This window comes from Leptomonas pyrrhocoris (genome assembly GCF_001293395.1).
Source record: "Leptomonas pyrrhocoris isolate H10 chromosome Unknown, whole genome shotgun sequence".
NCBI classification, from domain to species: domain Eukaryota; phylum Euglenozoa; class Kinetoplastea; order Trypanosomatida; family Trypanosomatidae; genus Leptomonas; species Leptomonas pyrrhocoris.
Genome location: NW_015438382.1, coordinates 63,852 through 91,664, shown reverse-complemented (window position 1 = coordinate 91,664; position 27,813 = coordinate 63,852). Strand labels below are relative to the sequence as shown.

General features: G+C 59.6%; 11 protein-coding genes across 17 annotated transcripts; all 11 read right to left on the bottom strand.

The window, feature by feature from the left end:
* Window positions 1–40: 40 nt before the first annotated feature.
* On the bottom strand, window positions 41–4,036 carry ABB37_08744 (MGT1 magnesium transporter (MGT1); the record flags this gene model as incomplete). 4 transcript variants are annotated; one of them, XM_015807843.1, is made up of 1 exon in its annotated part: window positions 41–4,036. In XM_015807843.1, the coding sequence occupies exon 1, from the start codon at window positions 2,549–2,551 to the stop codon at window positions 41–43; it is 2,511 nt and encodes an 836-aa protein (XP_015653501.1). In that variant the 5' UTR covers window positions 2,552–4,036. The 4 variants fall into 4 exon arrangements, with proteins under 4 accessions (XP_015653501.1, XP_015653502.1, XP_015653503.1 ...); XM_015807844.1 differs by having other exon boundaries at window positions 41–3,007; XM_015807845.1 differs by having other exon boundaries at window positions 41–3,004.
* A 428-nt stretch (window positions 4,037–4,464) lies between these two features.
* Window positions 4,465–10,269, bottom strand: ABB37_08743 (hypothetical protein; the record flags this gene model as incomplete). 2 transcript variants are annotated; one of them, XM_015807841.1, is made up of 1 exon in its annotated part: window positions 4,465–10,269. In XM_015807841.1, exon 1 carries the CDS (start codon window positions 9,016–9,018, stop codon window positions 4,465–4,467), a length of 4,554 nt encoding a protein of 1,517 aa, XP_015653499.1. In that variant the 5' UTR covers window positions 9,019–10,269. The 2 variants fall into 2 exon arrangements, with proteins under 2 accessions (XP_015653499.1, XP_015653500.1); XM_015807842.1 differs by having other exon boundaries at window positions 4,465–9,527.
* Window positions 10,270–10,795: 526 nt separating this feature from the next.
* ABB37_08742 (putative actin-like protein) lies at window positions 10,796–12,233 on the bottom strand (the record flags this gene model as incomplete). Of its 2 annotated transcripts, none has more annotated exons than XM_015807839.1 (1): window positions 10,796–12,233. In XM_015807839.1, exon 1 carries the CDS (start codon window positions 12,095–12,097, stop codon window positions 10,796–10,798), a length of 1,302 nt encoding a protein of 433 aa, XP_015653497.1. In that variant the 5' UTR covers window positions 12,098–12,233. The 2 variants fall into 2 exon arrangements, with proteins under 2 accessions (XP_015653497.1, XP_015653498.1); XM_015807840.1 differs by having other exon boundaries at window positions 10,796–12,229.
* A 409-nt stretch (window positions 12,234–12,642) lies between these two features.
* ABB37_08741 (hypothetical protein) lies at window positions 12,643–13,808 on the bottom strand (the record flags this gene model as incomplete). Its single annotated transcript, XM_015807838.1, has 1 exon — window positions 12,643–13,808. Exon 1 carries the CDS (start codon window positions 13,699–13,701, stop codon window positions 12,643–12,645), a length of 1,059 nt encoding a protein of 352 aa, XP_015653496.1. The 5' UTR covers window positions 13,702–13,808.
* A 445-nt stretch (window positions 13,809–14,253) lies between these two features.
* On the bottom strand, window positions 14,254–15,315 carry ABB37_08740 (hypothetical protein; the record flags this gene model as incomplete). The annotated part of the gene is made up of 1 exon (XM_015807837.1): window positions 14,254–15,315. One exon carries the CDS (start codon window positions 15,313–15,315, stop codon window positions 14,254–14,256), a length of 1,062 nt encoding a protein of 353 aa, XP_015653495.1.
* A 445-nt stretch (window positions 15,316–15,760) lies between these two features.
* Window positions 15,761–17,015, bottom strand: ABB37_08739 (hypothetical protein; the record flags this gene model as incomplete). Its single annotated transcript, XM_015807836.1, has 1 exon — window positions 15,761–17,015. Exon 1 carries the CDS (start codon window positions 16,691–16,693, stop codon window positions 15,761–15,763), a length of 933 nt encoding a protein of 310 aa, XP_015653494.1. The 5' UTR covers window positions 16,694–17,015.
* A 496-nt stretch (window positions 17,016–17,511) lies between these two features.
* On the bottom strand, window positions 17,512–19,915 carry ABB37_08738 (hypothetical protein; the record flags this gene model as incomplete). The annotated part of the gene is made up of 1 exon (XM_015807835.1): window positions 17,512–19,915. The coding sequence occupies exon 1, from the start codon at window positions 19,642–19,644 to the stop codon at window positions 17,512–17,514; it is 2,133 nt and encodes a 710-aa protein (XP_015653493.1). The 5' UTR covers window positions 19,645–19,915.
* A 374-nt stretch (window positions 19,916–20,289) lies between these two features.
* On the bottom strand, window positions 20,290–21,347 carry ABB37_08737 (putative mitochondrial hypothetical protein; the record flags this gene model as incomplete). 2 transcript variants are annotated; one of them, XM_015807833.1, is made up of 1 exon in its annotated part: window positions 20,290–21,347. In XM_015807833.1, the coding sequence occupies exon 1, from the start codon at window positions 21,259–21,261 to the stop codon at window positions 20,290–20,292; it is 972 nt and encodes a 323-aa protein (XP_015653491.1). In that variant the 5' UTR covers window positions 21,262–21,347. The 2 variants fall into 2 exon arrangements, with proteins under 2 accessions (XP_015653491.1, XP_015653492.1); XM_015807834.1 differs by having other exon boundaries at window positions 20,290–21,309.
* Window positions 21,348–21,846: 499 nt separating this feature from the next.
* Window positions 21,847–23,043, bottom strand: ABB37_08736 (actin-related protein 3 putative arp3; the record flags this gene model as incomplete). Its single annotated transcript, XM_015807832.1, has 1 exon — window positions 21,847–23,043. One exon carries the CDS (start codon window positions 23,041–23,043, stop codon window positions 21,847–21,849), a length of 1,197 nt encoding a protein of 398 aa, XP_015653490.1.
* A 564-nt stretch (window positions 23,044–23,607) lies between these two features.
* ABB37_08735 (hypothetical protein) lies at window positions 23,608–24,896 on the bottom strand (the record flags this gene model as incomplete). The annotated part of the gene is made up of 1 exon (XM_015807831.1): window positions 23,608–24,896. The coding sequence occupies exon 1, from the start codon at window positions 24,823–24,825 to the stop codon at window positions 23,608–23,610; it is 1,218 nt and encodes a 405-aa protein (XP_015653489.1). The 5' UTR covers window positions 24,826–24,896.
* A 1,426-nt stretch (window positions 24,897–26,322) lies between these two features.
* ABB37_08734 (putative Nucleolar RNA binding protein) lies at window positions 26,323–27,786 on the bottom strand (the record flags this gene model as incomplete). The annotated part of the gene is made up of 1 exon (XM_015807830.1): window positions 26,323–27,786. The coding sequence occupies exon 1, from the start codon at window positions 27,598–27,600 to the stop codon at window positions 26,323–26,325; it is 1,278 nt and encodes a 425-aa protein (XP_015653488.1). The 5' UTR covers window positions 27,601–27,786.
* Window positions 27,787–27,813: the final 27 nt, after the last annotated feature.

Sequence of the window (27,813 nt, the reverse complement as noted above, 5' to 3'; positions counted from 1 at the left end):
TGGCCTATACAAAAACAGCCGACACGCTCGCTACGGCGGCCTATCTTTCCCGCAAAAAGCACACACGCATGACAACCATCAAAACAATACACATCACCCAGAAACACGGATAACCGTAATCCCACGTCAACTCCGGGAAGTGCTTCTGGAAGTTCATGCCGTACACACCGGCCAGGAACGTCACCGGCGTGAAGAGCAGCGACACACGCGTTAGCACCGCCATCAGCTCGTTGGTACGAAAGCTCTGGAGGGAGATGTGGAGATCGAGCAGCGTCTTGGCATCATCGCGTACTTCCAGCGCGCGGTCGCTAATCTCGATGCACGACGCACACATCTGATCCGCCATCTCACGCGAACAGAGACGCAGCTTCGTGAAGGCCTTCGCCAGCACCACCTGCGTGAGGTTCAGCATGCGGTGCTGCACGCTCGTGCGGCGGTGTAGGTGGTGCAGGAAGCTGTTCATCTCCCCCTTGTTCATCGGCGAGCGGTCTTGGTCGTCCAGCAGGCGGCGCAGAAAGGGAGAGCGGGAGCTGCCGGCGAAGTGGTGGAGAATACGCATGTCCACGTAGTGGCCCGATGCCACGCGGCCGGCGTTCGTCGTGGTCTCCACGAAAAGCTTCGCCTCGCACTTATCCAAAATATCCGCGTGCACGTCGATGCTGGTCTGATAGGTGCGAATCGCGTCGTCAATGATCTTTAGCAGGAACTCCTGGAAAGACACGTCGTTGTTCTCGATGACCTTGCGCCACAGCAAGCGCAGGTTCGCCATGCTGTGGGTGTCAACGCGATGCAGGGTGATGACGACGTGCTGCTTCAAGTCCACCACGATGATCCACCGGTTCGTCAGCTCCATCACGCTATCGTCGGAGATGGCGATCTTGTCGGTTGCCACGCGCATGTTCAGCAGGTACTGCCCCGGGTAGTTGGGCGACTCGCACACCTGCGGCAGCACCAGCATGTGTTCGCGATCTACCAAAAAAGACTCGCACAGCTTGAAGCGATTTGTGAGGAAGCGCAGCGTGGCGTTGTAGCGCTTGCGGCTGGGGTCACGGCCCGTCACGGCGATCCAGTACCAGTTGAGGCTCTGCTCCAAGTACGAGGACTTCGAGCTGGGCGACCGCGAGGAGCGGGAGGGCAGGCTCGTCATCTCCTCCCACGCCTTCCGCTCATCCGGCGTCATCTCGGGTAGGTGAAAGACCTGCGAGTCGACCGAGGGCAGCCCCAACACCGCGGCGTCTTCCTTGCTGCGCAGGGTGCCAGACGAGCTCGCCGGCTGCTTGACGAGGACGACCTGCGCGCGGCCTTTGTGGAGAAAAACGGGATCCCGCATCTCCGACGCGTGCAGCTCCACATCGCTGAAGTGGCTGCCGCTGCGGCCACGGCTGTTGAAGTACTTGACGTGCACCACGTCCTCGCGGTTGAGCTCGGCGCGGACGCTGGAGTCAGTCCCGACCCGTATCGCCTCCTCACGGTTGAGGAAAGTGCCGTACTTCGCCGCCTTCTCGCGGTTGTCGGAGCCGGTGAAGGAGCCGGGCAGCCGTGCGAGCGCAGACGCAACGGCGGCGCTACCTGCGCCCCGCCCGCTGCCAGACACGGCCACGCTGTTTGGCAGCGGTGGAAAGCCACCCGCTGCGTTTGGGCTCGCCACGTTCCCGCCCGCCCCCGCCGCACCCCGCTGGGCAAGCGCGTCATCGGACGGGAGTGACTCGTACCCGGCCACCCGCCTCCGTTCCATAGGCTGCGGCGCCACGGGGTACACCGCTTCGTCGACGCCCGCCATGCGGGGCCCGCTGCTGCCGGTGATGCCGCCGCCACCACCCGCGCTGAGCAGCGGCGAGCGCGCCGCCGCAAATCCGCACGGGGAGGCGGCGGGATGCAGGATAGCCGAGTCGTGGTCGATGCTCGTGTCGTCGAGGCGGGCGTTCAGCGAGCGCCAGACATTTGCGCGGGGGACTACTATGAAGCGATTCGAGGAGGAGTCGGACGAGGAGGACGAGGACGAGGAGCGGCGGCTGTGCGAGCCGCGGCTGCTGCGCGTCTTTGCGTGGCTTTTGTCGCCGCTGGAGCGGGAGCGCTTCCCGCGTGTGCCCTTCGCGTCAGAGGAGCTGGAGGAGCGCGAGCTGTGGCGGCCACGTCGACGGTGCCGGCGATTACGCGACCGCTTCGACTTGGTCGACGGCACGGAGGCGACCGACGAGCCGGAGTCCAAGATCTGCTGTTTGGCGTGGGTGAACTCCTCGTGGGTGAGACCGCCCTGCTGGTGCAGCTCGTGCAGACCCTTGATGGACTCCATGATTTCTAGCGGACCTGCAATGTAGGGGTGCGAAAAGCTGCAGCGCAGGTCCGCGGCGGTGGTCAGGTCGTGCAGACGCACGTGCGGAGTGCGACCACTCGTCTCGGACTTGCTTTCCGGTTGAAGGCCGAGCGAGGGTGAGCTGAGGGCCGAGGGCGTACTCAGCTGCGGCTGTGATGGTTGCGTCTCCTGCTGCTGCTCCGCTGCCGAAGCAGGAGCTGCCGGCGGTGCCGCCGTCGCCTGCCCCGAATCGGACATCAACGGGGGATCGTGTAAAGTAAAAAAATAAAACAATAAGAACACACCCAAAATGAGAACGAATCGAGGCGAAAAAGACGCGTTCAACGCAGTTATATCCAAAAGAGTTTGCTGTTGTTGTTGTTGACGTTGTTTCTCTTGACGTTGCGCGCTTCCGCTCTCACTTCGACTTCAGGGAGGCACTGCGTGTCGAAGCGTATAACAGGAAGTGAATGTGGAGGATGTTAGAGGACAGGGGGAGAGAGAGAAGCACACACACACACACACTCAGGCTACCACGCCGGTCTGTTCGTTTGTTAGTTAGTTATAGTGTGAAAATAATAAAAGCGTTTGATGCGTTTTGTTTCTGCTATGCCCCCGATCGTGAGTGCGACGAAACGAAGCTCACCACGGCGAGGGTCGAGAGAAGAGGAAGAAGGAAGAAAGAAGAAGAGCCACAACAACCTCGCAGCTGCTGCAGACGAGAGAGTGGACAGAGAAACCACCGAATAATAATAATATTATTAATAATAATAATAATAATAGTAAAATGGGTTATTTGAACTTCTCTTGTGTGGAGCAACATCAAGAAGAAGCCGTGGAAAATTCGTCGACGGAAACGGCAGCGCGCTGCGGGCCCCTTCGTTGGCGGTGTGCGCCTATGCAGAACAGCAACGAAGGAGAAAATGCGGTGCTGACCGCACCTTTCTTCGAACTTCGCCACGCCGAAACGCGGCGATCTGTCTCCTTCGGTAGAAGTTTTTCCACTTTTTTTTGCCGTTTCTCCTTTCTTTTTGGGGGGTTTGATTTTTGGATTGAAATCTAACAAAAGAAGGAAGACCGAAGGAAAGCGAAAATCTTTCGGGGGAAATAATAATTAATAATAATAATAAGCACGGGAAGCGCCGTCAAGGAGGAAGCCCTCACCATTGAGAGAGACTTCCGGAGTAGAGATCATACTTGCTTTCTGCTTCTCACAAGACGCTGATTCAAACGCTCCGCGCAAAACAACTCGTCCCTCACACAGACACACACAGACTCAGACTCAGACCCAGAATCAATATTAACAAAAGAAGCAACAGCGGAGCAGGCGCCCGCCATCCGAGAGCGACGCTTTCTCGCGGACACTCGCACCGCTTCGCGACTTAAACAACAGCAACAACAACAACCAAAAAAGAAGGCCACGCAGCGGTGGCACTCGACGTCCTCAACCCTTTTCTGAGTCGTATTGTGTTCACCTCTGCAAAAACGGGCGATTGGGCTTGGTCCCGACTCCCCCTTCTATGACTCACCGTATGTGTGCGTGCGTTTGAAGTTGCCGTGCTGGGACGATTGAACCGGCGGCCGAATAGGAAGGCAAGCAAGAAAATAAAAGAAGTAATACTACTAATAATAATAAACACCCATGCAGTTGCGTGGACAACGATGGTGTGTGGCCGCAAACCTTTTCCTTCGCCGCACTGAAGGGGAGCGGGAACAAAAGTATCTGGATTTCCTTAAACGTCTTTAATTAAAAGAAAATACATGAAAACATGAAGGAGAAAGCCGTCAACACGAGAGCCCAATAACGCATTACGAGAGAGAGAGAGAGAGGGAAATCCCCAAAGCAACTTGGCCAGCATCTCCCAACAGCGAAGCACAACACCGCAGGCACGCCAAGATTGAATCGTTTACGTGCTTCCTTGCCAGTCATCCAGCCGAGCAGGGAAAGTAGTAGTCCAAAAAGAAACGCCAATTGTAGTTATCAGAAAAGGACTTTACAGTGCCGATACAAAACACGCCTCTCTCACCCACTCACACACCCGTAAACAAATGCACCGCAGAAAGGAGGAAGAAAAGAGCGGAGGAGATAAAGAAGAAGGACGACGGAGCGTCACACGGAGGAGTCTACGGAGCGCAGTAAATAACAATAAAGAAACACGAAAGCAGACTCCTCAGTCTCTGCTTCCACCACCACTTCCGCGAGAGTTGTACCGGCCATTTCCGCGCCGCGAGTCGTCACGTGCGCCTCGCCCACCACGACCGCCGCGGTGCACGTTGGCGCCGCTGCGTCCGCCGCGTCCACCACGACTGCTGCCGCGCTCGGCGTGTCCACCGCCACGGACACCGCGTGAGCCACCGCTCGTGATGCTGCTGCTATTATTGTTGTGGTGTCCTCCACGGTTGTATCGGCTGGTGCTGTTCGACCCGACGTGGCTGTTTTCGAGGCTGCTGTTGTCGTGGGTGGAGGAGGGTGTGTGCGCGACGGGCGGCTGCGGCGGCGAGACCTCTTTGCTCTCCCCGCGGCTGGACGGCATCTCGCTGCCGCCTTCATGGCCCCGGCGGCGGTTTTTGTAGGAGTTTCGGTAGAGCCGCTTGCTCGCATCGTCGTGGCTGTGCGACGGCGACGTCGGCCGCAGCGACGGCTGGCTGCTCAGCTCGCTGCTCCCCCGCTTGCGTCTGCTTCTGTCGCCGTAGTTGCTGTGATCGTCGCTGTGACTGGTGTTGACGTTGCTGTTGCTGTGGTGTTGGTGCGGGTGCCGACTCAGCTGATCGGGGTTGTGCTGGCGATACTCCGTCACGCTGCTCGCGCTGGAGCTCGGGATGCCTTCCACCGAATTCGAGCCAACGGTGTTCGCGCGGAAGTCCACGACTGCGCCCTCCGCACTGCCGCTGACGTTGGTGTGCCCCCCGTACGCGTAGGGGCCGCCGTTGTTCGTGTTGTTCGTGCTCGTGCAGCCGGTGTTGCTCCCGCCAACGGAATGCAACGAGGTGCTGGCGCTGAGCGCTTCCTCGCCGGTGTGGTGATCTGCAATACGCGGGAGGTCCAACGCAGCCCCTGCTGCCGCTGCCGCCGCCGTCGCCGCCTGCGTCGACGGCGGAGGCTCCAACACCCGACTCTCCTTCTCCGGCTTCTCCATCACTCCCTCACGCTGCGTCGCGAAGAAGCGGTCGGCGCGGTCCATCGTCTCATCGGACAAAATGTGAAGCTGCACAAACTTCTCCAGCACACGCCCGGCCGCGGTGCGCGGCAGCGACTTCGGGGCGTAGTGCAGCACCTCATACACCTCAGCCACGACCGCGATCTCGCGCCCGGCCCGGTCCACGCCGTCGACGGTGATCTGAATCAGGTCCATGTTGTTCTCCACCAGGGCCAGGCCCTCCGTGCACAGCTCCGTGATCAGCATCGCGCTGAGCACCTCCGCCGCCAAGGTGGGGTCGCGACTGGTGAGTCGCGGTTCCTTGCGCAGCTGCTCGAAGACGTTCTCATGCGACGCGGCACCGTTGCGGAAGGTGTAGTAGAGTCGCATCTCCAGTGACTGCTTCCGGACATCGGCGAAGCTCAGCGCGCTGTCCAGCACTGCCTGCGCCTCCTTCGCCCCACCGGCCAGCACGAGAGTGTGCAGCACCAGTAGTGGCCGAAAGCGCACGAACCTGTGTGCCTCCATCGCCGGGTGCCAGGGCAGGCTGTCCGGATTCACGAGTACCTGGTTCACGTACTTGCTCACTTCCACCAGGTAGTTTCGCAGCGCCGTTGGCGTCGTGTACGCGACGAGCTCTAGTCCTTCGTTCAGCAGTTCCTCATCGTACACAACCCGGTCGTGATCGGAGAGGACCAGCTGCGCCCAGAACTGGAAGATGTGGAGGTCTTCGTGCAGCTTCCCTTCCATGGCGCGCTGCAGGGCTTCGATGGCCACCTCGTGCACCTGCTCTCTGCAGGCCGACATCGTCTTGGCCCACTCCGCGCTGGTCGGGGAGAGGTGTGCGGTGAGGTGCGCCGCGCAGGCGACGAACAACGCGCCGGTCTTCATGCGCGACTTCTCCTCCTTCGTCACGGAGAGGCAGCGGTCCAGCCACGCGGCGAGTACCGGCAGCACGTTGCCGTACTGATCAAAGAGCTGCCTCGCCAGCTCCGTCGGGGTGCACTGCCCGCTGGACAGCGCCGCCATGAACTTCGCAATCGCCTCCGGTCGAACCGCCTGGAGAAGGGGACGAGAGCAGAGAGTCAACATGATGCTGAGCAGCGGGGAGACGACGGCAGACTCCACGACGGCAGGCTCCACGACGGCGGCCGTGCCAGTCAAGGAGCTGACCGAATCCGACACACTCGCGTTGCCGGTTTGTTTGCTCCGTGGCGCCGGCAGCGGCTGGCCGCCAACCATCGTCGACGTCATGAGCGACTGCGAGCCGTCTCCTACGCTGACCGTGACCGCCATTGGGCTGCCCGAGATGGACTCCGACACCTCCGGTGGCACCGGCAGACGATTTGGGGAAGCGGTGACAGCAGCCGCAACGGCAGCGGTGGTGGTGGTGGTCGTCGTCGTCACCAGCGCCATCTCTGAAGGGCCCGACACGGACGGCGCCGTGCCTTCGGAGGTGACGGAACTGGCGGTGGCAGGCTGTGGTGCAGCAGCAGCAGCAGGAGCAGCAGAAGTAATGGCGGTCACTTCGGGCGCCGGCAGCATCGTCCGTAGGTCCTCCACAGTAGACATCAGCACAAAACGACATCGACTGACGGGGAAGTGCTGGACCCAGTAGGCGAGCTGACCGAGCACCAGTGGCAGCATCCGACGTCCTTCGCTCTTCTGCACAAAGAAGCGGTCCTTCACCGCCCGCACCGCCGTGATGACCTCGTCGATCTGCAGCTCCGTCGGCGTGTAGTTGGGCGGGGTCGTAAACTCGCCGAACTCGGAGCCCAAAAGGCACACGCGGAAGATGAAGGAGATCACGCTGCCGACGACGACGTCGCGGAGAAATAACTCGCAGACGAAGCGCACGTTACCACACATGCGGTCTCGCCGCTCCTTCTCTGTCTCGCCACCCGCGTCGACCGCACGTTGAATGGCCGACGTCAGCGGCGACGTAACGTCTTCGATCGTCTTCGGAGTGCCGTGGCTGCCGTTGCCGTCCCCGGAAACGCTCTGCTCGAACTCGGACTGGCACCGCTTCAGCAGCGCCACGCGCAGCCGATACTCCAAACTCTGGGTCTTATCCCCGACGATGTGTTGGCCCTGCGGCACCTTGCAGAGCGCCACGATGAGGTCGGCGTAGCTGTGGCTGAAGTGCTGCTCACGCACCGCCTTGGAGAAGAAGGCGTCGACGATCTTCGTTAGCTGCTCCGCATTCGCTTCTGGAATGGGCAGCCGCAGCAGCTCGTTTTTCACCTCGCGGAACTTCGCCGGGTCGGTGGTGACCTTGTTCAGCACGGCCACCACCATGTGGTGGATCTTCTTCTTCTCCACCTCGCCGAAGAGACCGCGGCGGCGGATGGTGCCGGGCGCGAGGGAGATCGGGATTTCCTGCCGGCCCTCCCACACATCGCCCAACGCCTCGAGCGCGTTCGACTTCTTCGCACCTGCACCTGCACCACCGCCGTTGGTGTGGGTGATCCCCCCAGCGTTGCCGCTTCCGGCATGAGGCGCCACCGCGCCACCAAAGCCGCCGTCGCGGCCGGCCAGCTCCATCGGCGACCCGCTCACCCCGCCCTTTGCGCCGCCCATCGCTGCCGTTGTAAAGCTGCTGCCCTTCTTGCCTTTCTTCCCCGGTGTCCCACCAGCCGTGAGCGTGGACGAGGCCGCACCCGTAACGGCGATCTTCAAGTTGAACTTCGCGGCGATCGCGTCAAAGCTGCGAACAAAAGCGTTGACGCCCGCCGGGACGTGCGCCGTGTCGTGGCGGCAGTCCGACATCCACGCCTCGACCTGCGCGGGATCGAAGGCGATGCACTCGGCGGTGGCGAGCAGCGGCGGTAGGTCTTCCGGCTGCTCCACCGCATCCTTCGCCTTCTCATCCGACTTCGTTTCCTCTTCTTCTTCATGCGCGCTTGGGGTGTTGAAGGGATGAGACTCGTCAACAACAGCGGCCGAATCCGCCCGCTTCTCCGTCTCCTCGCCCGCCGTGAGCTGCTCGCTCTTCTCTTCCTCTGCGTCTGCCACACCTGCTGCGACCGCCTCACCTGTCTTCTCGTCCGCCACCGGTGCCGGCGTGCTGTCGCTCTCCTCTACGTCGTCCTGCACTGCCTCAGCAGCAGCAGCATCATCCGCGGCAGCAACCACCGGGGTAGCTGTAGTCGCTTCACCAGGAATCGCCATCTCTGCTTTCACGGCGTCCTCCGCATGCGTATCGTCCTCCTGCGCGGCGTCGCTCACCAATTCGGAGGCGGGCTCTTCTGCCGTCGCAGCAGCTTTGTCGTTGTCCAGCGGCACATCGACCGGTGCGGCGTCCACTACATTGCTATCCTTCGACAGGGCCACCACCTCCACCTCCACCGCCTTGTCCGCGTCCTCCAGCTCGTCTTTCTCTGTTGAGATGCGCAGCGGTGACGGCGACGCAGGCAGGACACGCATGCCATCCGCGTACTTGGTCAAGCGCTGTCGGGGGCCGTAGAGGATGTCCTGCAGGGTTGAGGGGAAGGCGTAGAAGGAGCTCAGACTGCGGGGAGACCGGCCGCCCTTCGGAGCCGACCGCGACCGCGGCGACGAGCACGACGACTGATACCTGCGCTCCATCGCTCGGATGCACACGTAGCAATAATAATAGTAAAGATAATAATAGTAATGATAATAAATGTAAATGTAAGTTAAAAAGGGAGGCAAGCAGCTTCAAAAAAACAAAACAAGAAAACACCAGAAGAATAACAAAGAAAACGAGCAACACCAAAAAAAGGAGCGCAAATTCTGGCGTTGGGAGAGGCGGCGATATAGACTGATATATACGAATGTACGAAAAGAAATAAGCCTTTTCCTTTTTTCCTCCAGACGGATCTCTTTGTTGTATGGTTGATGCAGAGAAGAAGAGCCGTTAGGAGGTCAGGTATGTCTTTATTCTTCTCTCGGTAAATCTAACGTTGTTTTTCGTTTTTAGGTTTAATTACTTTTCTTTTGGTTTGTTTGTTTTATGCGGTCTGATGGATTTGATTTGCTTTCGACAGTGAGCAGCGCCGAGCTGATGCGACAGCGTGTGCGTGTGTGTGTGCGTCTGTGAGTGTATGTCTATTAATGTCGTTATTACCTTGGCTGGCAGAGCAGAACAGAAGAAGAGGAGAAAATAAGAAGGGCAAAGGGTATGAAGCACCACCGACCACGGCCACACACACGCAAAGAGACAGCAACTGAAAACAAAGGAACAACCACACAGCAGCAACCAGCAATGATGAGGCGTAACGACGGTGGAAGAGGAGAAGGCAAAAGCTTTTTTCTCTTGCGTACTGCACGTCGGTCGAGGACGCAACGTAGGCGATGGAGGAGGAGGAGAGAAAAGCCAAATAAATAATCAAAGCAATCAAAACAAAAAAAGGCAAAGAAATCTGAAAGGGCCCAATATCGACGACGACGTAGGAAGACGTAGGGAAGATCAGAGGAAAGAAAAACGACAACGATGCCCCCTCTTTTCTACACCTTCTATAAAAAACTCTTTGTTTTACAGTTGTCGTATCGGAGATGACCCCTCTCCTCAAAAAAGAAGGTGCAAAGCGGAAATAGACAGACGAAATAAGATCGAGTACACGAGATTCTGATGAATACAAAGCGACAACAACAACAAGGAAAGGAAAGGAAACCAAAAAAAAACTAGTAAGGTGGTGGTGGTAGTCGAAGCAAAATACGTACAGTAATACAATGAAAAGCACTTGTATAAAGAAAACCAGAGAGATCAATAAAAAGGAAGATTCGCAGGAGAGGCGGAGCAAGAAGTAAAGGTGCGTCGTTGCGTGCGTGTTCCACGTAGGATACAAGCAGCGTGCTTCTCACCGGTAAGGTCCTGCAGAGGAGTTTGAAAATTCGAAAGAAGAGATAGAGAGGGAGAGAGGGGGGAGAGGGCTCGGTAGGAAAACCACCAACAACAGCAGTGAAGGGTGCATTTCGTCACAGGTAGTGTGTCGGTGCGGAGTTCAGCTGCGATGCGTGCCACGACAGCAACAGCCGCTATCATTTGCAAGGTCTTCCGTATGGAGTAAGAGCCTTCTGCTTAGTTCTTTCTTTACCCCCACCGCCCAAAAAGGGTCGAGGAAAGCCGCGGACGCCCTCGCATTTTCCGTTGACAGTGCGGTTTCCCTTTTGCCGCTTCACCGAAATCGCGTGTGCTGAGCGGCGTCTGAACTTCTTCTCTTCCTTTGAAGGCTCTGCTTGAGGACGTGCAGCGCAGTTGTACATGGAACAGAAAACAAACAAAACAAAACAACAAAAACACGCGTCTTCTCTATTTTACATATCTCACGTCCATCACCCAAACCCGGGGACGGCAACTTCAACATTCGAAGCACACACACACACGAACTGCAAGGAATCTCTAAAAGCAGCCGCGGACCACCGCCAGCGGCCCCACCTCCTCGTAGTCGCTCTTCGACACCCACAGCGACTGGGCCGCGGGAAGCGACGCCCAGATGGAGCCGCCCACAAAGGCGGCGTCCCGCCGCTCCACATCCGCGATGAGGCGCGTGCTCTCCACGCTAATCCCCGCCAGCCGCGCCTGCACCTCGGACTCCATGCGCTGCGCCACGCCCCGCAGCAACGACGCCCCGCCGCTCAGCACGACGTGCGAGGCGAAGGTGGGCAGCAGGTCGTGATCGCACCGCTGCATCGCATCCACAATCAACTCCGGCACACTGAGGGGCGTGTGCGTGGAGCGCAGGAGGACCTCATCCACAACCGCGCTCTGATCGCGCGGGTGCTGCAGTGCCGGCGAGAGAGACGGCTGGAAGTAGGACTCGCCCGGCGTGAAGCGCGCCGCGCCGCTAACTGGCAGCACCGTGCCATCCGGCAACACGAAGTCCTCCTTGTACCGATCCTCCGCGGCGCCTTGACCCGCAGACGAGACGGAGCCGGAGGACGGCGACGCGGTGAAGCGGTCGACGGAGGAGAAGGCCTGCTTGCTCTCCGCCACGCTGCAGTGGCGCTCCTTCACGTACTCCCACATGCTCTCCTGCTGCGCCGACGTCATCGTCTCCATCAACGGCAGGAGGCCCGTCGCGAGCGGCGACATCAACGACGTAAAGTGCCGCGTCAGTGCAGCGCCGCCGAGGTCCAGCGCGTGCGTCGCGTGGAAGAGCGACAGCCCTTGAAAGACGGGCACGACGTGGCTCTGGTCGTTTCCCAATTCGACGGAGACGCCGGTGCTGAGGCCGGAGGCGTACAGCGCGAGGACGGGGCTCAAGGCGAAGCTCGCGGCCCCTACGTGGTACGTCTCGAACAGCAACTCCGCAATCTTCCGCCGCTGATGATCCGGCACGAGGGCCTTCTCCGTCAGCAAAAGAGGGGTGCTGTGTTCGGCATTGCCGAGGTCCAGCATGCACACCACGCGCTCCATCAGCTGCTCATAGGCTTCCCAATCCGCGATGACGCCGCTCTTCAGCACCGTCGCGGCGGCCGGGTCGTCGGACTCGTCTAAAATGGCGCTGGCCTCATCGAAGCAGGCCCGGCCCTTCACGACGCAGGTGCGCTGACGCATGCGGGGGGCCGTGTCGCCGGCAAAGCCGAGACGGGTGCTGCAGCTCCCCACGTCGAGCACCGCGGCGTTGGTGTGCATCGTGGCCGCCTCGTCCGGCAGCGGGACGCTGCGCAGCACGTTGACCGTGTTGGGTGGGATGTTCATCGTACTCGTTCTCTCTGTGTGTGTAGTGGACTCAGCAGTGATGCAAGAGGACAGATGTGCCAAAGGATGGATGCTCAGTGCGGTGGAGTTTCTCCTGTCTCCTACGGCAGCAGTGAAAGACTTCGGTTTTCTACCTCATTGAGGAACAAAAGAAGGAGGGGAAGAGAGTCGTGTTGAAGGCAATCGAGAACGCACGAATTCGAGTCTCTTTCGAGGTTCAAGAGACGGGGAAGGGAGAAAGCGGCAACGTTCACGTCTGCCGTGGTGTTGAGCCGCGCACCGCAGCATAATCGGCGTGCTGTCCTTGCTTCCTTCCTCTTCTTAGCGTCATTTCAGCTCCTTTTTAGAACCGTTATTTTTGGAAGCCGTTGAAGGCGACGGGTGGAAGGAAGAAGGAAAAAGCTACTAAACATAGAAATCCAAACAAACAAAAGAAAATCAGGTGGGGGCGTACAAAGCAAAATGCTTCAATGAGCACCATCGCCTTACATCGTGTTTGCCGCAGGAAGAGGTGAAGCAGCAGCAGCGACCAACATCTCTCCTTGCTACATCACCTGCCCGCGGCGGGTCGACAGCGGGTCCGCCAGCGTGCAGCCCGCTGCGTCGAAGCGCACATACGTCTTCTGCATCGTGGTCGTCATGATATCCGGTCGGTTCAGCGGCGGCAGCGGCTCCACGTAGGGATGCTCGCGCTTCATATGGGAGAAGTTATACGACTTCGACGACAAACCCAACTGCCGGTTCAGCGCATCCCGCACGTAGCGGGGGCCATCCAGCGCCAGCGGATCGCCCGCGGGGCCCCACTCCCGTGCCGTCTCGCCCAACTTCGGCCGCGTCGTGTCGTCGGCGGCCCAGGACTTGAGGACGTGCATCTCGAAGTCCTCATCGGTACCGAACTGCGCGCTGACGCCGGCGTAGAACGCCAAGAACTCTGCGTAGTCCACCGCATCATCGTTATCGTTGCTGGGGTTGCCATTGTCATTGTGGGCGGCAGATCCATCCGTCGCATCCGCCCGGCCGGTGGTCGTAGCGAGGAAGCTTTCCTTTAGCTGCTCCCGCGTTGTGTCGGAGAATGTCCGTGTCAGTGCGCTGCGCTGCTGCGAAGGGGCATGGCAGCTGCGGAAGAGCACCTCCCGGGTCACCGCCGCGTTGCTCGTCTCTTCACTTTTCCCCTCCAGGGCGGCCCACGCCTTTCTGACCGCACAAATACGCCGCTCGTTCAGCCCGGTCAGGTGCCGCGTGAAGGTGGCGGCGCTGATCACACCCGCCCCGCTGTCATCGAAGGCGCGGCACAAATACTGCTGCTCAAACGGCGTCAACTCCACCTCGTGATCGGACATAAACGCGAGGAACTCCGCGTAGGTGAGACCCGCCTTCGACGACGCGGTCGCGGACACCGACGTGGAAGAGGAGGAGGAGGTGGACGGCGGTGCGCTGAGGGAGGGAACGCTGTTTTGTGCCGCGACGGCGGCCGCATCACGCGCATTGAAATCCAGCAAGACGTTGACCAGTCCGCCGCTGCCGTTGTTGCGCAGGAGAGCATCCTTCACCTTTCCCTTGAAGATGACGTCTTCGCGGATATTGTTGTTGTTGAGCGACGTCATGCTTCCTTCTCTCTCTTTGTTTCCAGAGATAAGACGGCAAATTGGTCGAGAGTGCTTCGTGTGACGGCGCGCGGTTGGGTAGAATTGGGAGTACGACGTTCGGTGCTGTACGGGAACGGAAAAAGACAAGGAGAGCGTTTAGTTTCGCCAAGAAGGAAGAAGAACGTGAAGTGGGCCGAATACAGCCGCAATCGGCAAAACCGCGAGAGGAATAGACAGTCCACGGCAACGCTTACGCGCGCATCAGCCGCCAATTACTTTTCCAACTCCTGATGTCATGGAGACGATGGACGAGACGGCGATTCCCCAGCGCACCACACCTGCGTGGTTCTTCTCTTTTTTGTTTTCAAAGGTAGCAGCAGCGAATGATAGCAGGAGGGGGAAAAAGAAAACCCACACAATAACAACATGACCCAACATCAAGTTGGTGTGCACGCACGCGGCAGGAGGAGGTGAAGTGTGAGCAGGGTACGGCGTGCGTCGCACGTGATGAAGGCGACGTGCGTCTCTGAACAGAGCCCCCGCTCCCGCTCGTCTTTTCATTACTCCTGCTCACACGTACGGCAGCAGAGAGTCCTCTCGCGCCGCGTGAAATCGATTCCACCTCTCGCGGTAACTCGAGGAGGCGCTAAAAAAGTTCAGCGCGTGAAGCGCGGCAGCGTGCGCCCGTATTCGAGCCCGCAGCTCCGGCTGCCGCAACGCGGGCACCTCCGCTGCATAGGCGCCTGGAAACGGAAGTGCCCGCTGAAGCTCCTCGATGACGTCACGCTGATCGAGGCAAACCTGCACGAACGCTTCTAAAAGTGGGAGCAGCTGCAGTGCCTCGCTGACCTCACCGCAGCCGACGGCAGCAGCTGCAGCAGCAGCAGTACCACTAGTTTCACCGCGTATCGCGTCGTACAAGGCAGCTTCCTCTGGGCAACGATGGGCGGTGAGAAAACACGCATCCACGTCTACGTCATCGTCGGCTCTCGCGCGGAAGGACGGCAGGAGAATGGCGTGCCCGGTGGTGAGCTCTGCAGCGCGGAAGTTGTAACTCGAGTCGTCGATCAGCACCGTCGTGAGCGGACTCGGCGAGACGCTCACGGTTTTGTTCCAGTCCTGCAGCTCTGACACAAGAGACGACGCGTCTGTAGTGGGGCTGGAGGGACAAGGCGAGTCCGAAAACTGTACAGCGTGATCACCGTGAAAGAGGCTGTGGAAGAGCGCAGGCGTGACGTCGACTGGGCTGTCAGACCGACTTCGCCGCAGCGCGGGGAGCAGCACCTGGTTCAGCACGGCTTCGCAGTACGACGCACTCTGACGCGTGTACAACGAAACGCACACCTGCGTTCTCGCTGTGTCGAGGGCGCGATCGAGTAGCAGGTGCTGCAGGAAAGGGATGACGTGCGGACGCAGAAGTACGCGCTTAATGTGCTTCTGCTCGCAGGCCAAAGGACAAAGCACGGGCTCGCTGAAGCCTGCGGCACTGCCGCCTTGGCCGTTTGCACACGCGTAGATGCACCCTTCGACCCTTTCGTCGCCATTCCCATACGATCCTCGTAAGGGGTGCAACAACGTGCCGTCGATGTCCAGCAAAAAGTGAACGGGCAGGCGACCCGCAACGCATCGCATGTGTGTGGTGGGTGTCTGACGCTGACAAAGAAGGAGAAGGTGCGAGAGACGGCGTGCAAGTTGGATGTGAAGTGCATAAGCAATTTCCTGGCGAGAAGGACGGCCACCACCGCAACAACAGCAACAAAAACCACAGCGACGGATGCGGTGCGAAAGAGGGCCGACATACGCGGATTTCTTTGATCTCTCCTTATTAACGCACTCGCCACCCTGCGAGACATCGGAAACGTAAAGAAACACCGTTTTGAAACTTCGATAAAAGGAATAGAGCGCTTTCGTCCATGAGTGTGCGCGTCTCTGTGTGTGTGAGTTCAGGCGCGAGGCCGCCAAGCAAGTACAACTATACATGTCTCCTTTTTGAGGGAGGGTGGGGGGAGGCGGGAGAGCGCCAAATAAGAATAACAACAGAAAGACAGCTAATCAGCCGGCAGTCATCGAGGCACTTTCAGTGCTTCTCATCCCCCTTCTCCTCAGCAGCAACTGCAGCGACATCAACGGTCTCGTGTCCGTCTTCGGGTGCGCTCTGTTCGCTGCGGACATCGAAGTCGTCGCTGTACTCCTCCGTGCTTGCTGCAACGCTGGGGGAACGACTACGACGGACTCGAGGCACTGGCTGCTGCTGTTGCGGCGGCGGCGGTGACGGTGGCGTCGCATCCTGCGCTACGCGGACACCGACCTCTTCCTCCACCAGCAACCACGCAGGCGGAGTCGTAGTTGTACCTGCGACAGTGTGTGCTGCGTTGGTCACTCCCGGGCCTGCCTGCAGTACACGCTGAAGAGACTCCAACGCCGTCGCCATCGCGGCGCGGCCCGCCTCTTCTCTCGAAGCTGATTTTGCCAACAGCGCCTTGGTGGTTGCGCCGTAGACAATAGAGGGCGGTGTGGGGTCTTCGTGTGACCCCCGTGCCGGTGCTTCTGCGGAGTCCACATGCTTCGCTCCTCTTTTCCTCCTCGCACGCCCTCGTCGCTTTGCCTCTGTCTTCTTCTGCCGACTTTTCCGGCCCACCGGCGCCTCAAAGAGGAGTTCGGTGGATGCCGGGCACGGAGGCAGCGGATCGCCCGCCACCGCCGCCAGCTGCGCCTCCACCCCGCTGTTAAAAATACGAGCTACCGAGTCAACCGCCGCATCAGCAGAGCTATCCAGACCCATCGATTCCGCCCCTTCCTCCGTGTCCCCGCGCCTTCCTCCTGCCGTCAACGACGTTGTCGGGGAGGTGGCAGCGAGGCCTTCCGCTTGCACAAGCTGCTCCAGACTCTCCTCCGCCTGTCGCACCATGCGCTCTACGGCAGGGTGCGCCTCGAGGACATCTCCCCTGGCCAGCAGACTTTGTATGCGCGCGAGCAGTCGCTCCCGTGCCGCTTTGCGTGTCCGCAGCATCCACACGTGTGTCTCCTGCGCCTCCACTGCGCGGCGGAGGCTTTCCACCGACTCCCGTCGCACCGGTGAATGATGATGAGGATGATTACTGTGAGGGTCCCCGTTTCTGTCCTCTTCCTCTCCGTGATGCGGCTCGGGGGGCGTGGAGGGGCCGCCGTTGCCGCCGACGGAGGCGTACACCATGCTGATGGTGGAGGCGGCAGGCTAGCCGGACGTGAAGCTGCAAAGAAGGAATGAACGGACGTGCTCTGTGCTCGTTGAAAGACTCCGTTCGCGAAGGCCGCTTTCTTGAGCTCTCGGTTCGCAGTTGCCGGTGGATGCTTTCACCCAATCGCGTTAGAAAGAAGGAGGAGGGTAAAGGAAAAACCGTAGTAATAGGAAGCCAGTGCGTCAGCAAATAGCGCAGATGGGCAGCATCCAAAAAGCGGCGAGTGCGCCGTGGCAGGCACCCCACACTCGGCCCTCTTTCTACCAACAAAGCACGCCACCGAGGAAAACAAGAGGAGGCATGCCGCTCGTGACGCCCCCAACACCCGCCAACGCGGTAGCAAAAATCATCGAGTAGTTTATATACGTATTTGACAGCGTAAAGCGCAACAGCACAAAGGCCGCATTCTACGACGAGGACTTCAGGAAAACGAAGCCTCACCGCATGACAGCTGAACTCGTCTGCGCACATCGCCATTGGCTGCCTCTCGGGGCGAACAACGCGGCTCCCAACAATCGTACAACACGCGACGGCGGCCCTTCTCAACAGCATGTCCAATCTACATCACCCCCCCCCCTTCCCCCACCCCGCTCCGCTCCTCCTACGTCTTTCAGCTAAACAGAAGGCCCTGAAGGAGGGAGCGGGTGCGCAGCTGATGTCCGGCGGCGAACACCACGTCCACCTCAGCTGCCGTGCGGCACGCCTCGACCATCGGCGCACGCAACACAAAAATGACTGCGGCGTACATCGGCAGCAGCCACAGCGCACACGGCGTCGTGCTGTCTGCCGACGCCGCGCTGGCCAACCCGACCGGCGATGACAAGGAGCTGCGACGGTGCATCTCTCGCAGATGGTACGACAGCACCAAGTCCCAGAAGGAAAGCACCTCGAAGCTGTCGAGCAGATCTGCAAAGCCGGTCAGCATCCAACGCATCGCCAGCAGAAGCGGCGGGTACTGCAGATCGCGCGTCGCGTGCAACACCGCCGGCAAGGCCAAACGCTGCACCAGACTCTCGAAGAGCAGACAACACTGGAAGAGCTCCGGCGTTGGCCCCTGCAGCCGTCCCCACAGCTGCGCCGTCATGGCTGACATCAGCTCGTACTGCTCCACCGTGTCCCCCGTGACGTTGCACAAGGGGGCTAACAGAAGCGTGCTGCCTTCAATCGGGAAGAACCCACAGGCCGACGCCTTCTGCAGAATCAAGTTGTCCTCTGGATAGCGCAAGAATGTGATGTAGTGCTCCAAGGCACCGTCGGGTCGGCCGAGCTGCCGCAGCGTGTTCTGCAGCTTCACCTCCGGCAGACTGCGGTCCACCACCATCGCCGTCACCGCCACCTCCACATCGTCGGTGTACACGAAGTACTTGTCGCTGTCGCCAACAGCGGTAAGCGCGTCATCCAGCACGAGCCGCTGCAGCAGCCGCGCCCGTCCCTCTTGCTTCGGGGAGGAGTAGTGATGCTGAAAGCGCCGCTTCACCTTGTCGCGTGCGTGCCGGGACGCGCACGTGATGTAGCGCGAGAGGCCGTGTGGGAAATGATTCATCATGAACCCGCTCTGCGGGAGAAACATCGGCTTGCCATCGGTGACCGCCAGTGGCACCTGCAGGGCACGCGCGTAGAGGAGCCGGCGCACGGACGGGTGCAGGCTTTCGCGCAGCAGACTTGCCACCTGCTCCGCCTCCTCGCCCATACGGAGAAGGGCGTCGATCTGCGACTCGGCCACCTCCAACGTGCTGTCCAGCGGACCGCACGGAGTTGACGTGACCAAGTTGCCGGGGTGCAACTCCACGAAGCACTCCCGCAGCACCTCCAGCGTGGGCACGATGGCCGGGAACGTTCGCAGGGCCTGCACGTGAGGCTGAAACACCGTGAGCAGACCGAGCTGGTTGACGCCGAGCCGGCCGCTCTCCCAGGCAGAGGCGGGCAGCAGACCCATGGAGGTGATCGTCTTCTGCGTCTCCTCCGAGTTGATGCCGTCTACGAGGCAGCGGAAGAGTAACTCGATCGTTGGGAGCCCAACCCGCTCCTCCTCCATTGCCGCCTCGGCGCTGATCGCCGCTGCAGCGCCTGCCTTTGGAGTGCTCTCTGTGCTGCTGGAGCCTGTAAATGCCAGCTTGTGTGCCTCGGCGCTCTGAAAGTGCTGCGTGACAGCGTTCGCCCACGTCAGGCGGGCGTGCTCGAGCACGCTGCCCAGCAAGACGCACACCTGCGTGTTTTCCACAGCGCCGTGGACGTCGTCGTCGTCGGCATGGTGGTGTTGCGATGCGCTCCGCTCTTTTGAGGGCTCTCGCCTCTCCGACGCCTTTGCCTGGGTCTTCTTCTGCTGCCATTCATGCTCCTCCCGTGTGCGCTGCGCCGTCAGCTTCGCCTGCAGCTGCGCCACCACTCGGTTCTGGCGGGCCACGACACCCTGCAGAGAGCTTACGAGGTCGGTCTCACTCGGCTGCGCCGTGGATACGCCAGGCGAGGCTGCCTTGACGGACTCCACCCACTGCGCGCTTAAGAAGCCCGTCCAGGTGTCCAGCGAGGAGGTTGTGGCGGCTCCTCGGGTGACATCAGCGGAGCTGAGGGCACTGCTGCCGCTGCCAGGTGCTCCTCCGGCGGTTGCCGTTGCCGAAGCGTTGGAGTTGCGCTGCTGCTGATGCTGCACGGCCGATGCGCGGCCCGCGTTGCGCTGAATGGTGAAGCTGTCCCGTGATGGGCGGGAGAGTGTATGGTAGGCAAGTGGCTTTGTCTGCGACATGGTGGAGGCGTGCAGTGGTGCGTGCCGGCTGCTGGATGACTCTTTCGCTGTTGTTTGAGCAGCAAGCGGTACTCGAAGTGGAAATGAAAGGAACCTTCACGCCAGTATAAATGGAAGGAAACAAGACGATCCACAAAAGGAAGGACGCAACGGGGGTGGCTGCCTCGCGGACAACGTTCGCTGTCCCTTCTCTGCTAGAAATGCAAAGTGACTTTTGGAGTTGCACGGGACGCCTTCAATGAGGGCAGCGGTCACGCAGACAGCAACAACTGCAGAGCAGGTGAGCGAGGCAGAGAAGGAGAAAAGAGATCAATGGAATTCAAGCAGAGCGGAAGGAAGATGGGCGGTTGACCGATACATGATGAGAGGAGGGCAATCTACGGAGGGCCACATCTACAGGACGAGCCACGAGATCCGAATGGAAGCAATAACCCCGTAAGTGCAGCCTCTCCTCCTTGAAAACTCAAGTACGGCTTTTGCCATCACACGCTCAAACCTCGATGTTGCAGAGCAGGAAAAGGACAAGGGTAACACACCTTTGTACGCCGTGGAGACAAGAATTGTTTTTTGCCGCTGTGGAAGTGACATACAACGGCAGAGGTGAGGGAGGCCGCTCTTCCTCGCGTTTTTTGGCTCGCCGCAGCGCTATCCAGTCCTGCTCACCGCGTACCAGCGCTTCGCCTGAGCGGGTCGCAGCTCCACAATAATATTAAACCTATACACACTGGGTGCGTGACCAGCTTTATCATGCAGGTCCGCTGCTGTTGTCGTGCCCACATTTGCGCTGGCAGCTGATAAAGCACTCTGTGGCTGTCGCTGCGTGACGCCACGGCGGCAAAGAGAAGCGGAATCAGCAAGGGCGGCAGAGCGGGTCACGACGCTTTCGCCTCCCCAGTCCCTGCGCACGCGGTGCAGCACGCCGGGCACCGTATGGCGGGAGATCACATCCATCATATTCCCCGCCATGACGACCGCCTCTCCCGCATCTGTCGTCACCACCGGCTCCCAGTTCGGAAGCAGATTCAGGACATTCGTCTCCTCTTCTTCTGCGTTCGCTAACGCTGACGGCTGCGCCGTCGGAGCCGCCAATTCAACATTTGCATGACTTGTGTAGTCGCCTGGACGATTGGTGAAGGACACGGGGAGTTCGTCGAGCGTGTTGACGTCCAGCCCTCCCGCCGACCCGGTGAGCAGGGCAGTGCACAGGCCAGGATCGATGTGCGGTCGGCACCCTGATCCTGCCGGGTAGCGCAGCACACGCAGCACCGACTTCCTCCCCAGGTTGTGCAGCACACCGTCACGGGGGGCAGGCAGCACTGAAGGCTCTCGCACCGCCACCTCCACAAACGCTCTCGCTGCCTCGTGCAAACCAGCGCAGATGTGGCGCACCTCCGGCGGAAGTTGACGATACACATCGCTGTCAGCGAGAAAATGATGCAGCGGGACTTCGATGTGGTCGCGCCAGTCGCCATGGTCGCCGTGTCGTCGATGAAGATAGCGTGCCAGCGGACCGGACGCGTCTTCGAAGTAGCGGACAGCAGTGTCGGTCTGCAGTGCCGCAAAGGCTGCGCTGACTTCGCTGGGGTGGAATAGGCGCACGAGCTTCCACGCATTCATCGTATCACACCGGTTTCTTTGTGTATGTGTGTGCGTGTGTTTGCTCCTTTCAAAGGAAAATGGGGTGCATCTACGCCCACCGTTCTGCCAGGAGGAGAGCGTTGCCGCAACAAGGAGGCGGAAGACCGCGGAGGTGAAGGCGGGCGAAAGTGATGGGCTTCTTCCACCGTGCGTATGCGAGCGGAAAAAAAAGAACTGCCGCCTCTGTGGGGTACGAGTGTCATCCGTGTTCGCGGGGCGCCCTCGCGCTCCGCGTGTGACGGCACATCACAACCAACAATCCATTATTTTGTTGTTGTTGTGCGTGTGTGTGTGTGGTGCAGACGTACTCAGTGACCCATGTCGCTGCGCTTAAGAAAACTGCACGCGATAGACGCAACTCTCTCTCCTCTCTTGTCCATGTCATTGTCTACGAAAGCAGCTCAACACGCAGTGCGGCCCACCATAAAAGTCAGCGCGGTTTTGTCTTCTTGTTTCTTCCACGCAGCAGCGCGTCCTTTCCAAAGACCTCCTCCTGCAGCCTTCCTCGAACATCAGCAACGAAGATACCCAATGCTCTGTGCACCCCCACACCTCACAGCTCGTCTACGCCGCGTCAGCACTGAAGTGCCCGCGCTCCTGGTACTCGGCACGCGTCACGGCCTCTGCGGCAAACCGGGCGCTGGCACCGAACAAACTTCCGCCCTTCCAGACCGCGTTTCGGTCACGCGAGCAGTCCGTCACGCGGACTTCGTACTCCGCCGGCTTTCCCGTTGCCCCGTTCGATGCAGCGACGAAGTCGGCGGTATGCTTCTCGAGCAGTGCACGCAAGGCCCGCTCCAGCCGCTTCGTCAGCCCGGGAAAACGCATGTTGCCGCCGCACACGACGACGTTGGCGTAGAGACGACGTCGGCAGTCCATCGGGCAGGCCCACACCACGGCATCCATCACACCTGGCAAGGCGGTCGTCCAGCGGGGCTGCAGCAGCGCCGGTTGGAACATCGTCTCCGCCGCGAGGAAGCGCTCACGACCAACCCTCACCGCGTAGGGATGCCCGGTGCGCCAGTGCACCTCACTGTGATGAAGGACGTGTGCGAGAGGGTCGGCCTCAAACTGGGCCATTTCCTTAGCAGCGTCCTCAGCGACATAAAGGTATGACCTTTTAACCCGCTCTGCCACGTCCCACGCACGCTCCGCCGCGATGTCACGCGTGTGTTCACGCAGGCTGTCCAGCACGTACTGTGTGATATCCCCGCCTGCAATCTGGAAATGCTGTGCGGCACCGTCCAGGGCATAGCCGTCCACCACCGGCACGACCTGCGTCATCCCGGCACCGCTCAGCACCACCAAACCAGTGTCGGCGCCGTTGCCCACACTGCTCAGCGCAAAGAGGGCCTGCGAGCCCATCGAGAGCTGCGGAACGCCAAAGCTCTCGAAGAGGATTTCCGCCGTCGCTTCGCGCTGCTCCGGTGCGGTCTTTGCAGCCTCCGTCAGCACCACGCCCACGTCCGACGACTCGACGCAGAGGTGACGGTGGAAGAGATGCCGCCAGTACTCCTCGTACAGGTCCCAGTCCGCCACCGTGCCGTGATCCACAAGACGGCGGTGATGTGTGACGGCGTGCCTCGACGGCTGATCGGCCTCGTGACCCACGTGAAGGGTGTCGTACGACAAGGGATCGGCCCAGGCACAGACGGTCGGCAACTCAAACGTCGGCGCGCTGTTGCCGGCGTACCCGAGGCGGGTGGTGCTCGTGCCCATGTCGCACACCACTACCGGCACGCGGGGCGTAACAGGTGGCATGGCGGCCCCATTGATGTTTGTCTGCACGGCAGCGGAGGCTACGGTCGTTGTGCGTTGTGAACGTTGTTGACACGGAAAAAAAAAAACCCGCACTGTTGATGCACCTCTTCTCTTTTCTGTTTTCCGCCTTGCACGCAGAGGCCACTTCCGGTTCGAGTGCAGCAGAGAGGAATCGAGCGAAGTGAAGTACATGAAAGGTGAGCAGCGTCGAACGCCAGGAGACAAATAGGCAGGTGTTGTGGGGGCTGCAGAACCGATTGATGGCAAACGTGGATGTCGCCCCTGCCGTTTGGCGAGCGGCGATGTGTACGGCGGCAACAGCAGCTGTAACGCGGTAGCGCTTCTTTTTCTCTCTTTAAGCACACTAGCGTTCTTAACATTAGTATTATAGCTCTTTTCCTTTTCGATTGTTGCTTGATAGCAGAAAAGGAGAACTGCTCGACACTTCACCGGTGCTGCACAAAGCACTGCAAACAAACGAAACACACGTATCTACCATACACGGAAACGCGTGCCTCCTTGGTGCCTCGCCGACAGGCAACCATCGCCGCATTCCGTCTTGGCTCACGGCGGCGTCTCCGGGTCGATGGAGTTCATAATCTTGGTTGAGGCGTTCGTCAAGAACTGAACACGGCAGATAACTTCGTACGTGCCGCGGTGCATCTCGTGCGCCAGCTGCTCCACCGCCGCTACCTTGTCGCTGCCGGTGAGTATCTTATACAGGTGTACCAACACCAGCTGATCCTCCTCCGCTGTGAAGGGGCGCTCGGTGCGAAAGGGGCGGCCCGCGGCATGGAAGGAGGCACTACCGCAGTAGCGACACCGCTTCGCCTTCCACGGCTCCGCTGGGTCGTGGAGCATCGCCGTGCTGCCGATGCCCGCACACGTGCCGCCGACGCTGGCAACGCCGTCGATCAACGCCAAATTGTCGTGGCTGCGCCAGGGGAAGCGCTGCACCGTCATGTGTTCTAAAAGGACGTCTTCGAAACGTATTTTCTTGTCTGCCTTGTACACCTGACGAGCCGCACAGTACGCGTCCTCTGAAAGATCCACCGGTGCCGGCACACAACACGTCCTCCCTGCCCCCGAGGCCACACCAGTGCTTGATGCGCCCCAGTTCGCCTCCTCGACGCTGTGCAGCACGACAGCACGGTAAGCGTCGTGTGTGCGATCGAACAGGCTCCGTGACGGGTCCTCGCGGTATTGCAGGGTCCACAGCGCCGTCCGTGGCGAGAGCGGCGCGAGCTGGGCCGCAGTAGCGGCAAGTCCCTGGTCATGCACCATCAGCACAACGCGGAAGTCGAGGTGAGGGTTGCGCTGCGCAATGGCTGCCTCTAAGTTCACCGCCATGGCCAACTCCTCCTGAGGGAAACGTGCGGTAACAGTTCGAAAGAAGGTCACGGGGGTTTCTGGGTGGTCCAGCACACGGTGAAAACGATCTATCTTTGTCTTGAAGTGCGCCTGCACATCGGGGTTGTTGAGATCGAAATGGGCGAAGGCGGTGTGCTGGCCGCGGAAGAGCACCCACGGTCCCACGCACTCTGGCGTGTACGGCGGCTGCCCGGGCGGGTAAAACCCCTCGTCAAAGCCGTGTTGAATGAAATGCAAGAGACCGTCCATCGTAACACGGCTGAAGTCAAAGGGGTAGGCCTCCGTGCGGAGACCCAGCTTGCCGAGGATCAGCGCCGGTCCGCACCACCCACCGAGTGAGATATATTTTCGAGGCAGCGAGGCGCCGTCGAAGCGTGCAGCGTGACATGCACGTCGACTAAGGCCGAGCATTAGAAGGGAAACAAAGTGGCTGTTCTACCTCTCGCGCCTTTTCTTTTTTAGTTGAAGCTACAGTGGTCTCTGTCGTTGACCCAAGCATTTACATGCAGACGGGAAATCAAGAAATCGGAGAGGCGAAAGAAAACAAGATGAGATAGACGTCTTTAGGAGCTCGATGCTTCGCCTCCCTCTCCCCCAAAGAGGACTCTCTTCCTGATCGGCGTCTGCTTCAGAGGCTCCCTTGGCGACGAGGTTTCTTGCCAAACACAGCAGCCCAGTTTTGGGGACCACAAGTGGTGTTTGGTGTGGGACGTCTTAAAATGAGGGAGACCGCAGTTCTGCTGCAGCTCTACCAAGGGTTGTGAAGGCCAACAACATGTACCTCACTGTCGTCTACACGAAAGAGGCAGCGCGTGAGGGAGCGGGCCAGTTCGCGCCGAGGGAAGGCCTCACACATCTTCCCAACTCTGCCGATTACGCCGCCCGGTGCGATCGCATGCGGTGCAATGGGCAGAAGAAATAAGAAGAAGAAGCAGGTTGAGATCGATTCAGGTCGATTGCTCCCTTTATCTCCAATATTTTTTTTTTCAGGGGGTATTTTCTTCTCGGTTTCTCAAACGTTTAACAGTTATTAGCGAGCCAACAGCCTCCATTATGAAAGACAAAGAAACAAACCAAAAAGAAAGCGAATCAAACACAACCACAGCAACCGCCATCATCGCAGAGACTCACGAAGACGCGCGTGGCGTCATAACCGGCGGAGACACGGCCCACAAAGCCAAGAGTACAACAGAATTACCATATATTTTTTTAGATGCGTTTAACGAAGAGTGAGAAAGAAGACAATCATCACGAGCGTTGGTGAGCACGAGGAAAGATCTGGCAAGACGACGGTGCGGCGGTGTGCTGCACTCCGCACTCTCCTCCCTTCTTCGATTCGCTTCTCTCGTTTCGCAACCCCCCGCCCCCTCCCTTCCTTAGGCAGACCACGTTTTGGATCTCTCTCACGCTGTCTCCGTGTTGTTGTCAACTTGGGAGTCCAAAAAAAAAAAGGAACAACAGCAAGAGCTGACACACACGAACACACGCACAGGGGGAGGCGTCGGTGGAGAGCGCAGCTCCGGTACGACGCGTGACGAGGTGAGTGGGAGAGTTGAGCGATGATCAGCGAAGAAAGAACACACACAGAGCGCGCAGTGACAGACACCGCGGCGGACCTTCGCACGTACAAGCATTGAAGCTCAGGGCGGCACCACACGACGCAGCAGACACGAAAGAGAAGAAGAAAAATACCGCTGGCAGTTGTTCTTGCTTCTACAGATTCCGCAGTCACACGAACATATTACTGCAAGAAAGGGGCGGTGCTCTCACCGCCAATGCGCCTCCTTCCTTGCGTCGTGGACGGCCCTTTTTTAACATTTCCGTTTTTGCGTGCCTCAACGCGGGTACGCGTGCCGCTCTCGCCCACCGCTTCACCGTGCTGCATTCATCGCTCCCTTTCTGGCTTCTTTACCGCCTGTTGAAGCCGCTATTATCCATGCGGGGACGCTTGAAGCCGCCCGCCTGGCCACCACCGAAGCCGCCGCGCTGCTGCATGCCCGCACCGGCGCCACGGGCGTTGCCGCTCTTACCGTAGGTGATGCCTTCCTCAAACTGCTTCAGGCGGTTCTCCACCTTGCTGCGGTACTCGAGGGCGGGTGCGTTGTCGCCCTCGCCGAAGGAGTCGATGCGCGCGCTGAGCGACGCCTTCGCCGCCAGCACACGCGACATCGTACCCTTCTGCGCCGGCGCCGCCTTGGCCACCACCGAGGCGTTGTACAGAATACCGTACTTGGGCGTGGCCTGCCGCTGCTTCAGCGCGCGGAAGAGGGCCTTCTCGGCGCCGAGGATCTGCACCGTCGAGGACGGGTACTTCGCCAAGGTGAGGAGGGAGCCAGCCTTCTGGATGAGGCGGGCACCGATCTGCTCGCCCACCATCGTCGTCAAGTTCGGCGCGATGGTCTGCATGCGGGACGAGAGGTACGTGGAGAGCTGCTCGCGGTACTTCGAGGCCGCCACCACCTCATTGCACAGGCGGCCGATGTTCTCGATATCCTCCTCGGCGATCTCCGTTCCCATCGACACCATCGCCGCGTCCTTCACCTTCTGCTCCATTTCCTCCTCGAGGAAGTCAGAAAAGTCGGTGTCGCGGGCATTGAAGCGGGTCTTCATGGCCAGCATGATCTTGCAGTAGGCCACGTTGTCATTCACGATCTTGCCAAGCTCGGGGAAGTGCCAGCCGTACCACTCGCGCGCACGCATGCCGTACTTGTTGATCTCCTTGTCCAAGTCCTCCAGCAGCGAGACGGCCTGTACGACCATCACATCCACCTTGTCCGGTGAGAACTTCAGCTTATAGCGGTTCAGGTTGTGGGCGAGACCGAGCGCCGTCTGGTTCAGCTGCTCGGCCGACACGTCCTCCATGATGCTGTCGATGTTCGCCTTCAGCGCGCGGAACGTCGGCAGCGTGTCATCGCCGAAGACGCACGGGATGGCCAGCGTCTCCTTGATAGCCTTCGCCAGCTTCGCATCGGCGACGGCGAGCTCCTCTGAGACCTCCTTCTCCAGGTAGTTCTTCTTGAGGAACTTGCGCACCGGCTTCGACAGCTCGCCGTTCACCAGCTGCGTCGTCGTCTCGAGGGCGTCGGCAGTGCTCTTGAAGTGGAGGAGCGCCTTCATCTTGCGCTTCTCGCCGTCCACCTTGAAGAGGGCCACACCGGCCGGCAGCTCGAGCAGGGCGTACACCATTGTGGAAAGCTGCAGATGTGTGTGTTTTTTCGTAATGATTTCCTTGATTAAATTACGCTTGTTTACACGGCAAAAACGAGAAGAAAAGAGAGTTGCTGCTACTACGTGGGAGTGAGCTGTGTTTCCTGTCCGCTCCGCGAAGGATGAACGCCGGAGAGCCAACGAGAAGAGAAGAAATGGATTACTTATTGGAAAGGCGAGACATGGGAGATG